Source organism: Sardina pilchardus, chromosome 3, assembly GCF_963854185.1.
Source record: "Sardina pilchardus chromosome 3, fSarPil1.1, whole genome shotgun sequence".
Classification (NCBI taxonomy): Eukaryota; Metazoa; Chordata; class Actinopteri; order Clupeiformes; family Clupeidae; genus Sardina; species Sardina pilchardus.
In genome coordinates, this window is record NC_084996.1 from 37030262 (window position 1) to 37046745 (window position 16484).

The 16484-nt window shown below is 43.0% G+C and overlaps 1 protein-coding gene across 1 annotated transcript in view; it reads right to left on the reverse strand.

Annotated features, from left to right (window-relative positions):
* Nucleotides 1-10566, reverse strand: part of septin9a (septin 9a) — a 76027-nt gene extending 65461 nt beyond the window's left edge. Inside the window, exons 1-2 of the mRNA XM_062533135.1 lie at nucleotides 10293-10566; nucleotides 991-1062 (exon numbers count right to left, since the gene is read on the reverse strand). Of these exons, the coding sequence (XP_062389119.1) occupies nucleotides 991-1062; nucleotides 10293-10314 (94 nt within the window). The 5' untranslated portion in view covers nucleotides 10315-10566. The remainder of the gene's footprint in view (nucleotides 1-990; nucleotides 1063-10292) is intronic.
* Nucleotides 10567-16484: the final 5918 nt, after the last annotated feature.

A 16484-nucleotide genomic window follows, 5' to 3' on the forward strand; every position in this document is an offset into this window, starting at 1 on the left:
GTTCTACCAGGAAGCTCATTTTCATGCTTACCCTGAATCTTTTTTGGGTCACTGTTCCGTACCTGAGGGCGCAAGAGAAATGTTTGGGTATCTACCGGTATCTTTGCAATCAACTTTCACATGCGTCCCTATCAATATCTGTCATCAGCTGTTGGTCAGCAGAGTGCCAGGAATCGGCCTGAGAAACACAAGAGGGAGCGAGAAAGACTCAACAGATGCAGACTCAGTCTCAGACCACATACTGGCCATCGAAAAAGGTCAACATAAACCAACACTGATACCAAGAGAAAAAAGACTATGCTCCCTCTGCACAGTGCACACAAGAGGTAGAAAAAGAGGAACATTTTGTCTCGTGTTGTGAGAAATACAGAACAGTATGTTACTTTATTTTCCAAAATCTGGAGAAAAAAAATAAAGATTAATTTTACCAAGCCACATTCAAATTTAACTTAGAACCAACCAGAGCTATAACCTACAGTGGCACAGTATGTCACAGAATAGGCCTAAGTTGAGGGACAGCCCCTAGGCAAAGAAAAATAAATTATTCTACTATTTTCTTTCTTTTTATTTATAGTAATACTTCTTAAATTATTTTTTCAATTCATGGCATATGCTTATTTGTGTGTGTGTGTGTGTGTGTGTGTGTGTGCGTGCGCGTGAGAGAGAGCGCGAGAGAGAGAGAGAGAGAGAGTGTATATATTGTATGTGCTTCACTCATATGTATGTTCATTTTTATATTATTTTACTTTATGTAAAATATTTATTTCTCCTTGAAAGTCTGCATTTTGTTGTATTACAGTATATACACACCATAATATTGCTTTAGCAATTTTGTAATTTTACAGGCATGCCAACAAAGCTTGAATAAAAAAAAATAAGACTGAGAGAGAGAGAGAGAGAGAGAGAGAGAGAGAGAGCGGCATGGAGAGGAAGAGAGAGAGAGATAGAGGCTACTTAGTCACCCGCTTGCTCGCATCCTTTCACACTTACCGCTGCCTGTTGTTTTGGGGGCGTCCCCGCCCCTCTCACGCCTCAGCCTGGCGCTGGTTGACCGTGCGATGCCTGCAGAGGGACAGGAGCAGAGAGCAGCACAAACACGTCAGGCCCCAATCCACAGACGCCAGCATTTGACTAAAACCACAAACTAAGAACAACAACGAGAACAGGTTAAAAAACAGAACCAGGCCACATTGTGGCAACCGGCACATGAGCACGCTGTGGCTTGCTTAGTGTGTCAGCTCGCCTACCAGTATTCTCCCTCTTGACAGAAGGTTGAGCGGAGGGTGTGAATCACCCATGGATCAGAGGATTTCTGATACGAATATTTCGTATATTACAATATTTCTGTCACATACGAATATTCCATTTGTTCAGCTAAAAAGCTGCATGGGTTTCTTAACTTTTGGACAGATGCCAAACAAAGTTGTATCTTGCCACAAACTATCCAAAAGTGTGAAAACATTTATCCATATGGTAAAGGAGATCACCTCTTCTATCTATAATATATCTATTAACTCTTTTCTGCATGTTTTCTCCTAATAGATGGATAATAGTTCCTCTCAAGGGAAGATCTAAAAAGCCAACTACAAAAGTGGCAAAATAATAATGATAGTCCAATGCAAACACACACACACACACACACACACACACACACAGAGAGAGAGAGAGAGAGAGAGAGAGAGAGAGAGAGAGATACAGTACATCAGACCATCAGACACTAGGAGTGGCTGGAATCACAGGAATGCTGCTAACTAAAGGAGTTTGTCTGTGTGTGTGTGTGTGTGTGTGTCTCCAGTGCTTGATCCAAATCGATGAGCTCTATCAAGAACCTGCTATCTCATTCCAGGACTGTCACAGAGGGGCAGCCGTGGTGTACTGGTTAGCGCATCGGGCTTATAACCGGAGGGTTGCCGGTTCGATCCCCGACCAGTCCACCACGGCTGAAGTGCCCTTGAACAAGGCACCTAACCCCTCACTGCTCCCCGAGCGCCGCTGGTTGGGCAGGCAGCTCACTGCTCTGGGTTGTGTGATTCACCTCACTGTGTGTTCACTGTGTGCTGTGTGTTCACTAATTCAGTTAAATTGGGTTAAATGCAGAGAACTGAATTTCCCTCACAGGATCAAAAAAGTATATATTCTATTCTATTCTATTCTATTCTTATTTCGCAACAGTTTGATTGGCTTCAGACTCTTCAGCACTCATTAATCTCGCCTGGATGGATGAATGCAAGGCTTCTCGCTCAGAGAGCACATCTATTTTTTTGAAACCTTCTCTCAATCACACTGAGACATACACACACACATACATACACACATACACACACACACCAAACATTTTCTCACAATAAATGTTGAATTGTGTAAATGTTATCCTCTCTTTAAAAGGACCGAAATGCTGAGGACCAGAACATCTGTTGGAGATGGTGACTGTCCAGCTTTCTGTTAAGGCTAAGTATGGGAACAGAAAGTAGCTGACTTTCACAACCCCTCCACACAGACACCTGTGGGCACGGGAGAGTTTCAATGCACTTTCAAGCACAAATTCCCTGTGTGCTGTTAGGAGGAATTCCCTTAAAATTAAGGTTGTTCTTTATTCACAAACAGCTTCACTGCTGGCAAGTGGTACCCAGTGGAAAATGGGGAGTGAATTAAAGTGAAGGTTAAAAATAATATATATATATATATAATGCAAAAGGCATGCCTTTACAGTCACGGGTGAGCAGTTCACTTGTGAAGGCACAAGCACCCACATACAGAGGAAACCAATAATGTGCCAGTCGAAGCTTTGCCATCTGCTGCCTGAAGGCTGTGGTCACTGAGTCAACTGCCCCTTCCTGTTTGGGCCACATTTGCAATTCCTCTGGAATGTTCCTCTGTAAAATGCATCAATGTACTTACAGATGCCAGCAGATGTCTTAAGAGAAATGCAAAGGGTAGTAGCTATCTGTGTAAGCTGACTAGTTACGCACTTCTCTGAATGAGTACAAAGAGCAGAAAGAAGGGCTAAGTGTCCATTTGTGTGTTTATGAGTCTATGTATAAGTACAGTATATGTGTTGGATGTTTGTGTGTAAGTATATGATTTGTGTGTTTGTATGTCTCTGTGTGAGTAAGTATATGCTTTGTGTGTGTGCTTGTGAGTGAGTGTGAGTGTTTGGAGGTAGGATGAGGTCATGCTGGAGGCAGCGCTGGATCTCGGAGCGCGCCAGCGAGAGTTCTAATGGAGCAGGGGCAGCGTGGAGCTGCCGGTTCCCTCATCTCGTCTTCCTGGAAAAAGCTCCTCATGCGGCCAGGGTGAGAGCATAGCAGCCCGGCCACACGGCTACTTCACAGAAACGACACCCACATGCTTTTTTTCCACTGCCTGCCTGCCAGTCCACACACACACACACACAGACCCCTCCAGCCGAGCTCTGAATCACCGAGCGAGGCCTAGTCAGTCAAGCTCAGAGTCAGCAGCAGTGGATGAGAGCCAGTGCCAGTCCAGTACACGGCATGAGTCATCTGATAGCGAGGAAATCGGTTAACCAATACTTGGAGTGACTCAGAGATTGCTCATTAACATGGTTGCTTGACTCCTCTGAATGGGCTGCTATTTATCAAAGAGTGTCTGAATCAGCACAGCACAGATCTGTCTTAGGCACACTCAGGCCTCTCATCAGCAAGCATGACTCAACACACACACAGAGAGAGAGTTTACAAAAGAGCTCTCTATCAAAATGCCATTCTGCTATTACAACAGTATTAGCTGCAGTGAAAAGCCCATTAAATCTACCTCCTACAGATAGAAAACGCCCGAACTAGTGCCTTGCAGCACAACATGATACACAGGGCCCCTATTAAGTTCAATTTAGCTAACAGCCTGCCTTGAATAGTGTGTCCACTGTGACAAATGAGAAGAGCGTTAGTGTGGCCTGCTTTGAATGAAAACAAGCATGTTTATTCATGTTGGGCCCTGCGGAGAGACAATGCAGAATCCAGTTTATCCCCCTGACACTGCCAGGGCCACAGAAATGATTCAGCAGCTGGGGATAATTGTTTCCTTGTGACATCAGTTCTTAATCCTTTTGTGTTACATGTCAAGTCATGACCAAGATGGGCTAATATCATTGGGCATGTTCACCCTAAAGTGACCTTTAAAGTTAAATACCGGAGGAAGAGTTTGGCGAGAGGAATGAGCTGATTTGTGTAACCGTTGCCGCTGTTTTTGTTTAGCAGCAACTCTGCATATCCAAAAGGGTTTCCACGATCAAAAGCAGTTGGGAAAAAAGTCCCAAGGATAAATTTAGAACTGTGACCAAACTTGTAGAAAAGCTGTTTGCGCCAGTAGTTTTTGCCAAGAATTACTTGTTGCAGTCAACAATTCACAACAACACAACACAGGTCGTGATTGCTTAGGTTCATGTTTCTATTTACATTCATTAACAGATGCTTTTGTCCAAAAGAACATTATATTTTAACCAAGGCCAAGGGCAATACGAAACACACCAGAGAGGTAGCTCACCCCTCCCTTTAGTATTCCTGGAGAAACTCCACACGGGGTCTCATTCTAGTTTGGGGGGCAAGCTGCCACCACTTTGTTTGTCTCTAGTTTTCAGAGCCTGGGTTGCCTACAGAGACCTTGCTTTACAGAATATATGAATGGGCAGCTGGCGGTCGTGCGGAGATGATTGCTGCATGTGACAAAAACATGTTATGGTCTTCAAATCGCATGCAATCGCTGACTGCACTTTTAAGCATCAACATATAAACAGTCAACTGTTGCTGGGGTTCTTGTGACTCCGCTTCAAGCCATGTGCATTTTGCTGGTGGTTATGTAGGCAACAAACAAGCAGGGACTGATTCAACATGCTCTCTCCTTCTCTCCCAATAGCCAGAGGTGGAGGCTCCTCTCTACCTTCCTTCCTCCCGCCACCTCCACCCCTTGTCTTGTGAACGACCTTTCCGTACACTCTGACAGAAATGTAGGTGTGCAAACCCCCCACCTCCCCCTGACCCTCCCAAATGAAAAACAAACTGGAAATGCATGAACCCATTGTGTTTGCTCTGCGCGCGTGTGTGTGTGTGTGTGTAACACCTCAACAAGACGGAGCATGCAGACACCAGCACCTATGCCACTACAGGCCCATGCAGATACTCTCCACCCCGACCGCCTCCCCGCCTCCTCCTCCGCACCCGTAGCGGGCCGTGTGGTCTTTTAACACATGTATCAAAAACACAGGCCACAAACAAGCCACTTAGGGAGGACACACAACACATGCGGAAAACACCTTAACACTTAGCCACCGCCACGGGGTGTAGACCAGCAATAGCATTCTTTTTTTTTTTTTTTTATCAACACGCTTGAGAAAGCATGAGATAGCTAGATGCTCTCAGTGTATCACGGTTGTTTCAGTTTCATTCCAAAACTGCTGTTAAGAAAACAAGCCGTGACGCCAGGTCTTGTTGACGGCAGTTTTAAATTCTGCAGAGACGGTGCATATGCAAGTCCTTTATACGTCATCTTCACACGGTTCTTGCGCCAGAGCTCTGGCCTCGAGTGGAAAACAACACTGACACCGGCGACGTGGTGCAACAACACTGTGGCTTTTGAGTTAAGAGCACATCTAGGGCTGTGCGTTTGTCAATTCCCATTCTGGTGTCAGACTCGGTGATAGATCGGTGGCCCCGGTCAAGTGCAGGTGTCTGAGAGGCTGTGAAAGAGCTGGAGCAGGGATGGGTGATTGGCTCTGAATGACTGGAGAGTGCAAATAAGGGGAAGAGGAGGAGGAGGAGGAGGAGGAGGGGAAAAGAGGCCTCCGCTCTGTTCTCCGTCCATCTATCCAGCTGGCCGTGTTTGCCCAAGAGGCTGGGCGCTGCTTGAGCTCTGTACACACACACACACACACACACACATGCATGCACAAACACGTACATACACACATGCACACACTCATACAACATGCAAGCACACACCCAGGGCAGGCAAAAACATACGTGCCACGTGAACACACTCACATACAAACACCCACACACACACACATACAAACACACACACGCATACAGCCCACATCTGCTCCATTGTGTTTTTATGGGCCTCATTACACATGTTGGGAGTGTGTGCTGCCAACTCAGCACTGTTTCACAACCCCCTCTGCTCTCCACTGTCAATGACCAGTGAGGAATGAAACCGCCAGACAAGTCCCCTCATTTTTTCCCTTTCTTTCTTTCTCTCTTTCTTTCTTTCTTCTCCCCTTCTTTTCCTTCCCCTCTCCCTTCTTCTCTTTGTACACAAGTTTGATAAGATCTGGACCTAGAAGCCACTTCCCTGGGGAACGTCTGCGAATGGAACAGCATTGACCATGACCCCAGCGACACTGCTGCTTGCCTCGCCGAAAGAAAAATGAAGAACAATTTATTTTCTCACAGACGTGGAAAATCACCCATGTCTTTTTTTGTAGGAGGGGAGGAAACGTCAAGTTAACGACTTTGCAAAAATGCAAATAATAAAAACTAGGGCCGGGCCAGTTCTTGACCTCGGTGAACACCAGAGCGGGTGGATTTTATCAAAGGTTATTTAAACTCACAGCCGGACGGCTTTGTGCAATGGCTGGATATGTCAGTGAATATTATCACGCCGTGATGACAGATTGCTGAAAAGCTTTTGCTTGTGATGTGCTAAGAGGAGTGTGTGAGTACGCGTCAGCTTGCTACTCTCACACATAGGGACTGTGGTCAGATTTCTGCTGTGATAGGCTATCTGTTATGAACAAGAATGCTTTCTGACTTGATTTACAGTGTCGCTAAACAAAACTGCTTAACCTGTTACTATTCGTTCTGCTTTGACAGTTTGGCATACGACAGAAACCTAAATCAAACTGATCAAATGCAACAAGGCCATAAAGGGAGAGGAAAAAAATCATCTTTGAATTTACAGAGGCTTTAAACTTCTATCCAATCAGATAAAGATGGTAGTCACCAGTGCACATTCTTGTGTCTGTGAGTAGTAATTACCCAATAGTCTACTGCAGAATGCAAAGGAGTATCACACCCCCTCAGGACCATTCAAACAAGCAGCATAATGGAGTATCAATGGGCTACAGTGATCCACACTATAGCATGCATGCAGTGCTCATCTCAACACAGAAACTCACTGTGTGCCGCATGGCCATGTCTACCATTGAGGTCATGTCCTCTGTATTTTTTTGTTCAGGTTTTATTTCATTTATTAAAGGAGAAATACGACAATGTTTCAAATAGATCTCCGTTTCTTGAGGTCAACGAGTACTGTCAGTATGACCAAAACACAATTAGTAAAGCGGCCAGCGCTACACTGTGGGGGCATGAACATGGGGCCTCATGAACATGCCCCCAGTGTGAACATGCCCCCAGTGTGTACTGCTGAAGTGTCTTGGAAGTTGGCTGCAGCAACTCAAGCTAGGTAAAAAACAATTGTTTTCAGGGTTTTTCGTACGGACAGTATACTCATGACCTCGAGAAATGGAGAAATATGAAAAATCGCTGGACTTCTCTTTTATGTGCAGAGCTACTGAGACAAATGTCACCGCAAACTTATCATCACGTGACACAAAGTTGCAGGTACAATCTGTCATAGCAGAATTACCAGTATGGTGGAAATGAAAAAGTGTACAGACACTCACACACATGTCATTAATGAACATGGGTCTATAGGCATCCTAGACCCTATTGGTACAGTTCAACAGTTCCCATCCCCCATTATCAGAGATAGATTACTTAATCTGAAGTCTCAATCTGTCCATTTCTTTCCACAAAACTCACCGAAAATCCTGGCAACTGCCCTGTACATTGCCGAACTGCAGTGTACTTATACACACCACTAGAATCACCAGAGTACTTAGCCTAATATGGAAACTGTTTATTTCAACACAGAATATAAACCATTCATTATGATTGCTGCCTGTCCTAAAATAATGACTAAGTCTCGAAGTGTGCACTTTTAAGGTGCTTTTGGCAAGAGTTAGTGGCGGGTGGCCCTTGCTGATTTGGCCCTGTCATAAGCTGTCAAACCTGCCTGTAATGACAAGACATGTCAGGAAGAAGGAAGCTCACGGACAGGAGACAGATAAATATCCCCAAAGGAGTCTACTCTGCTCAAGTTACCCTGCACATACAGACAGGTCTCGCTGAGATGAGAATTCCACTCCAAGCACTGAGTTGAGTGGTGCAGGAGGACTCGTATGACTAAGAAAAAACTTTTGAAACAGTCAAGCGATACCTCCCTTATCCTCTTATGGTCTTTATTAGTCATGAATCACCTGCCCACGCCATGTCAGATAGGCCTTAATCAGTGCATACAGACAATACATGATACAGTAAGACAGTGAATCAGTGAGAATGAACAAGTTCTGAACTGATTTAGATAGCCTCGGGTTGTAAAGAGGAAAGTAAGGTGAAGGATTGTGACATGGTTGTAATTTTGGAAGAGTGCAGGCCATGTTATTGATAGTTCTTCTGAGCCCACTTGAAGGGAAGGGTCCCATTGTTCAACTGTTTGAGTATCATTCCTGAGCAAGTTACTGATTTACTTGTGCTTTTAGGAGTGGTAGGCAAACGCCAAAGCAGCCAAATGCACACACACTAACACACACATTCACATGCATTCACACGAAAATGAACACCCAAACACATCCATACTCAAACACACACACACACACACACACACACACACACACACACACACACACACACACACACACACACACACACACACACACACACACAAGCATAACCTTAAACCGTAACTGTCTCCTGATGAAAACCCAAACATGACAGCAGTTTTGTTGGGAAAGTTTCTGTCAACAAACCTCTATTTACTACAGAGGTTTACTATATCCCACCTCTAATAGTCACTAGCATCAAACACATGCCTATAACAACTCTACTGAAACACTACAACATTTTGAAAAATGCACAACATTATACTCTAGGAATGAATGTGTGTGTGTGTGTGTGTGTGTGTGTGTGTGTATGGGGGGGGGGGGGGGGGGTAAATAATTAATCAACGAGAGAATAACTAATGTATGACTGACAGAATAATTTAATGACTGAATGACAAAGGTTGTGAATGTGATTGCAAACAAATTAATGACTAACCCTAAATATAACTAGTGAAGCCTTAACCAAAAAATCCCCTGCAGTAATGTAAACACGAACCCGTCTGTCAATGGCATTGAAAAGAAAGAACCAAAGCTTTAAAAAAAAAAAAAAAAAAAAAAAATGTCTTTGTGCCATTGCACCAGTCAAGCTTAAACTGCAGAAATACTCCTGCAATGAGATCAGCAGGTAGAGGTCTTGCTGGGCAGGCCCACAGAACTGAGAACAGAGGCGGTGTGATCCAGCATGAGCCAGGGAGTGGGGGTGGGGGACGGCAGTGGGCTCTGTGACAAAGATTGGGACTGCAGCAAGGGGAGAGCAGCATTCCTTGGGAATCACTGGGTAAACTGCACTGACCTGAGCCTATACTTGGAAACCTTCTTGAGGGTGAGAAGTTCACAGGTCACAACCAGAGCAAGTGAACCTTTCATTTGACCTCGTATGCAGGGGGCATGTTGAGAGTGAGTGAGTGAGTGAGTGAGTGTGTGTGTGTGTGTGTGTGTGTGTGTGTGTGTGTGTGTGTGTGTGTGTGTGTGTGTGTGTGTGTGTGTGTGTGTGTGTGTGTGTGTGGGTGTGCGTGCGTGCGTGCATGTGTGCGTCTGTGTTGTTTGTTTGTGGTCCTTGTTGTGTGTAACTTTCAACTGGCAGTGTGTGAGTGAACTGCCATGACCTAAAACTGCCTTAATTCACAGCTGTCAGTGCCACCACTCATCAGACCACAACACTGTGAGATTTCAGAACATAAGCAACTGTCACATACAGAACAATGTATTTCCTTGACTAGGCTATTTATGGAACAATTTCCTTTACATGAAAATAATTACACTATACTTATGGAACTATTATACTTGACCCCCAAAACCATAATTCGTTCAGTGATAACAGTCAGATTCTAACTCATAATGGGATGAAGTAGCCTGCCCTGCCATCTCTGTAGATTTTATGGGGATTTCATTGGATAATTTAATCGCTTTCGCATTCCAGTGTCATTGAGCAAAGGGCAGGTAGACTACTCTTATGACATGGAGGTCGATGCCCTCCCCCCCATGAAGCTTGAGGAAGCCTACAGTTTTACAATATCTTGTTATAGCCTATGGCACAACTGAGAGGGTAAGCAATAATTTACAACGTAACGTGCAATGGCTACAATAGTTAATTGCCAGAAAGAAAAACTCCTACCTGAGTATCCCGCTTTCTTCATGTTTTCTGGGAAGTCTGGGCAGAAGTCAACTTTCTTGACGTCACAAAACTATTTTGTCGCAGAAATTACGGGATATAACAGTTACAGTATCCAACGGAACGTCTTTGAAATCTCCTTAGAGTATTTGCTGTTGTTCACTCCCAAATCACTGTTCCAAGACGTTGAAGTTGGTTTTGCCGTTAAATATGCTTTTAGACAAATAGATCTTTATTCACCATACTGTCCTTACCAACTCAAGAGACTGTCAAAAGCAACTCCTCCTCGTCGATCTGACACACCTGAAGGCTGCCTCTCCACACCTTGGAGCTGCACACCTGGACGTTAACGCACGTTAAGCGCGAGGCGGGACTTGTAGCCTACTGTAGTACTGTATTTATATAGGGTATACTCGGTGATTATTGCATTTTGCATCGGGTTAAGTGTGGGTTTAAGACGGAGGACGTCATGTACGAGCAATGCATACAAATCTTTCCCGTCTTTAAAGCAAAACACGTTCGTGAAGAGGATGCGAATCACAGGGGGTTATTGACTTGAGTGTTGTAGCCTATTGTAGAGTTTGCACGTGAGCAACGCAGGCCTCATAATATAAAATATGTAGCCTATCCTATTACATAGGCTTACCCTAGCTCATCCCTTGTTCCGAAACAGGCCTCAAAAATAGCAAATAGTAATGCGGGGTTGTGAAGGAGGAAGGAAGTCAGAATGAGTCTTCCTGGAGAGTTTCGCAGAAACAAGACTGGTGCTGCAGACGTGAGGCGTTAATGCATTTCGAGGAAGAACAGAAGACAGAACATGAAACTCAAGGCAGCAGAATCAAAGGTGACACATAGGTTACATATGTTCATATGACTTCAATTGCTTTCCATTCATTTCATTTCATCCCAAATAGCTGTCCCGCATGACACATGGACCATACGGCTCTGACATGGACCATGTGGCCATGACCTCTGGTGGTCAAATAGGTAACCACATTATTGCCGCAATTTCGTAAGACTCATAGGCCTACATTTTCACACCTGAAAATAAGTGTAAAGATAGGCTTTTAATAGAGGTGTGCTTCAATTCTCGGAATCTCGACTTCTCAAAAGCCCCCCCCCCCCCCCCCCCCCCAAAAAAAAAAAAAAAAAAAAGCTGCTGAATTATACTTTATTGTATACAGTATGTCAGAAATACAGGGTAAAACAATAGAGCAACAGGCAAATAAATCTCCCCAGCTATTCTGAGAGAGAGAATGGCTGACTGCAGAGTGCAGAACACTGCCGTCTCAAACCGCAAATTGAGCGTAGGCCTAGTCCTTGCGTTCTGGACTACCACTCTTAACTTCTCATGTTCGAACTTTAAAGAACGGGAGACCGTTCTTTCACATAGCACTTTGTATTGAGAAACAGCCATTGATTTGAATATTTTGAGAAAACTCATTTGAAACACATCTGTCACACAATCTGAGACATTCTGGCCTCATCAGGAAAGGGGAAAAAATTGTGTGTACAGTACGTGTTCCAAGACCCATGTTTTTCTCAGAAGGTGATAGACTGAGACGTTTACACACGTATGGTTGTGGGGGTCTGCAACAGTTTCTCGTATTCTCCATTACCAAACAACTTCATCTCTCCACCACCACAACCACACAACCACACAGCCTTTCCCCAGCTTTATCATCAAGCTACAGACTAGTGCCTATAGAAAGTCATCATACCTTTTGAAATAGTTAGTTTTTTGTCTTACAGTCTGAAATCGAAACCCATCTAAAACAAATCTTTTACCAGTTTAATTTAACTGTACAACATCAAAATAATGAAAAAAAGTAAACAGTTCTGAAAATTAATAAACAATTAAAAACTAGAATAACAGGGTTGGAAAAGTCATCATACCCCTGACTGAATTGTAGAGCTTCCTTTTGCTTTCATTACAGCCATAAATCTGTTTGGATATGTCTCTATTAAAGCTTTGCACACCTAGATTGGGGAATATTTGCCCAATCCGCCGTGCAGAATTGTTAAAATTCAGTCAAATTCTGTAGGGAATGGCGATGAAGATGAACTGCTCTCTTCAAGTCAATCCACAGATTTTCTGTAGAATTTTAGTCAGGGCTCTGACTGCCACTCAAGGATATTCACAATACTATCATTAAGCCATGCTTTGTTCTTTTGGCAGTATGTTTAGGATCATTGTCGTGTGGGAAGGTGAATGACCTGCCCATCTTCAGCTGTCTAGCAGAGGGACGCAGGTTTTCCTCAAGAATTTGGGTGTACTTGGCAGCATCCATTTTCCCTTCTATCCTGACCAATTGCCCAGTCCCCGCTGAAGAGAAACATCCCCACAACATAATGTTGCCCCCATCATGCCTCATTGTAGGTATGGTGTGTTTTGAGTGGTGATGCATTTTTTGCACTGTGTTTGGTTAGCGCCTGGAGTTCAGTCCAAAAAGTTCAATCTTAGTTTCCAAAAAGTTCAATCTTAGTCTCATCTGACCATAAAAAAATCATTTCTGTTGCAGTTAGTTTTGGGTTGAGTGATTTTTTTTTCTCACAGACTGCCTAGATAGAAGTGAGTCATGAGAGCACAACCACAATGACCTCAGGTTGCATGGTGTATGTAAACAGGAACCTGCAGTCATCATCTGAACTAAGTGACATTTGGGCAGGAGCTGTCACAGTAAGGAAGGTAGTGCCAAACTTGTGTTGATGTGGTTGGAGGGAATTTGTTTTAGACAGGATAAATGTCATTTTGGGAATTTCAGCTATTAATTTCTCTGTCGATGCCATAGATCCTACACCACAAGAATAACATTATCAAAAAGTTCAGTGATATTCTCATAATCCTAAAAAAGGCCCACGACCATGCAGGACACACACACACACACACACACACACACACACACACACAGCCTCGCTGTCTCATACAGTATGCTTCGCCAGTTATTTAGTCTGCTTTTCAGACATCACACCATAATTGTCTTTAGGCCTACATCTTCTCCAGTGCATCTTCATTCAAACACAGATTGGACATACTGTAAAGATAGGGTTTTACAGTTTTTTTCAATCGTTTACACACTAAAATTAAGATTATCAGACAGTTAACAAAACTTTACACTTAAGAAGCAAAACACCTGCGCAGAGTAATACAACAGTAAGCACAAATTCAGCTTCACACTTTTTGCAAAACATTATACACAGTGAATGTCAAAACGATAACGAAAATAGATAAAGATGGTAAGGTACTTCCTTCTCATTACAAAGTGGCTTGCCAATGACCACACTAATGAACAAATTGAATAATCACATCCACCAGGTGTATAAGCACATGTGCAAAATTGAAAACGCAGCACTCAGGTGTGTTCTACAGTCTTGCCTTGCTAACGAAGACATAAGGTGCTTCTCAACATGCCTCTTCGATCCTCGAGGGGCGTTCCCACTGATCTAACTAACACTGGATAGACTATTCCATTGTTTTCGCCCCATCATTCTTTATGTCGATCAGTGAGGATCGAGGCCCGAGGAGCGAGGGAGGACGTATAAAAGCCCAAATGAGAGGCAGCCTGTGATGTGGATGAACCTTTATGGCCTGATCCAGCTAGACGGAGAGATGATTAGAGTATTACGTATTGTTGTTACTTGTTTGTATTGTTGCTTTAGTTTTTCTTCAGTGTCTACACTTCAGTAGTAAGAACTATAATTTTGCCATTTTCTGTTGATTGACTTGTCACTGTAACTGAACAGTGAAAGAAAGAAATAATGTCTGCAGCATCAGTTTTGTGCATTGCTTGATGAGTTTATTGTATATTTTCTCTGTATCTCAAAAGTAATCATGAAGAAAGTCATCAAAATATTTGTCTATCTAAATTATCCTAATGCTCTCAAACAATATGTCTGAGTAAGATCCATATATTGGAAGAGGGTTTTTACAGATGTGTTTTGAATTTATTATGTTGGTGTGTATAAGATGGAGACAGTGTAGAATCATCCAAAGAGTGATATGAGAACAGTCTAAAGCCCGGCGCCCACCAGAAGCGGCGTTCAGCGGTGTTCGGCGGTCTGGGCTTGCCGCGCAGGATTTTCTATCTCTGTGCGGCTGCTGCGCGGTAGACGTTTCCAGTGGTCGTTGCTCCATTGAAAACAATCGAATTCTATTTTTTTTCGTGGCACGGCGCGCCGCGTACGCTTCTCGTGGGCGTTGGCCTTAAGGTTTTATGAATTTGTTTATTGTTTTGACAGAAATATTCAATTTTGCTAACAACCTGTTGTGTTCTGCTAATTGGGTGTGGTGTTTGGTTAATTGTGTGAAATGTTTAGAAAAAAAGAGCCCTGTTTTCAAAATTGTGTGTTAACGTAATAGAGGTGTGCTTCAATTCTCGGAATCTCGACTTCTCAAAAGTTTTCAAAAAATGACCTCACAATGACCTCAGGTTGCAATGATTATTGATGTTGGGGGAAAGCATTTCTCTCTTCACAGTGTTCTAAGTGCAACCTTTTGCATTTGCATTTCTCATTGCCAAAATAGGGCCCAAAGACATCACTACATGAAATGAAATACATGGAAAATACACAAGAAACATGAACCTGGATCTTCGAAATCCAGGGCAGGATCATGACAATATCCTCGGTAAGGTGTGCTGTTTATTGTGATATGGATTTGCCATGCATAGAATGTTTGTGAGATATTTTACCCAGAGTAATGTGCGTGCGAGGTGTGTGCAGAATGCAAATATGATTATATTTTTCTCACAAACCTTTATCACAGCAACTTAGCTTAGATTCCGCTTGTTCACATGATACTGTATGTTATGTGATATCTATATGTGAGGAGTATCTGTGAGCAATTTAGTTGAACCCGGACTTGAGAATTTATTGGGGCAGAGCAGTTCAGTCTAAGGTCTAGTGATGCCCCTACTAGAACAGAATGTTTTTATGTAATTGTTTTAGGTTTCAAAAAGAGGACATGTCCAAGAAAAAGAGGTCGTCTGGTCACTCTGTAGGCTACTAATAAAGAGGAAGCACCAGCAAGCCGTAGACTAGCCTACAAGACCCACATCACTTTCACTTTGGCAGACATTTTTTTAGAGAAATCTAAAAAATCTTTGGCTGAAATTTTGTGCAACAAATTTGATGTCCAATAGTCCAACAGTCCAACATTTGTGGAGACAATGCACAGGACTGAACAGCACCGTTATGTGGTACATCTGATTTATTTATATATGTTTCTATTTTCTGGATGCTGACAAGCTTTTGCATTGCCCAAAATATACATACCAAAAGGTCTACCAAAATGTATCTAAATATGACCTTGACCATATGACCTTGTGAGGCTGAAACTTAGAAGGAAACTTAGAAGGAAGTGGTGCAAACGCATACCCAGCTTCCATGGCAGCTCTCTGAGCCTGGCAACTGTGCCAGTAGAGGTTGGACCCTTAAGGTAGCAGCCCCACGTTTGTGGAACTGCCTGCCCACAGATGTTAGACTGTCTCCTACTATCACCATTTTTAAATCACGACTAAAGACCCACCTCTATTCCCTGGCCTTCCCTGCCTCCTAGCTGTCCATCTCTCTCCTCTCTTCATTTCAAGTGTCTTCTATACTGCTGCTATTTTATTTTGTCTAGGCTGTCTATTTGTCTATTTGTCTATTTTGTCTATTTGTCTGTTATATTTCTGTATTTGTCTTGCTTACTTTCTCTGTGCTTTTATACTTTGCTTGTTTTTATTTTATTTTATTTTCTATTTTTAGCCATATTCTATGTACAGCACTTTGGTCAGTGGAAACTGTTTTATATGTGCTCTATAAATTAAATTTACTTACTTACTTACTTACTTACTTACTTACTTATAGGCCGCGAGCTAGATAGGCCTACCGTGCACCCCCCCCCCCCCCCCCCCCCCCAACCTCCCAACAAAACCATACTTTTTGGAAAGGTCTGGGTGTGTAGAATATGAATATGAATTTTGGGATGCACTACCTGTTTTAGCCCTGAGAATAGGGAAACCCTAAAAACCGATTATAGGCGATTCTAACACATCAGATGGTTCTAGTCAATCAGAACAGCTTTTAAGTGACCTATTACACACTCAAACTTCACATATGAAGACTTAGGTCAAATATCTACGATGCTGATTATTGGTAGGTGTCTTAAATTAACATAGGAAAAGCCTTATTGATATAATGAGCCCATTTCAT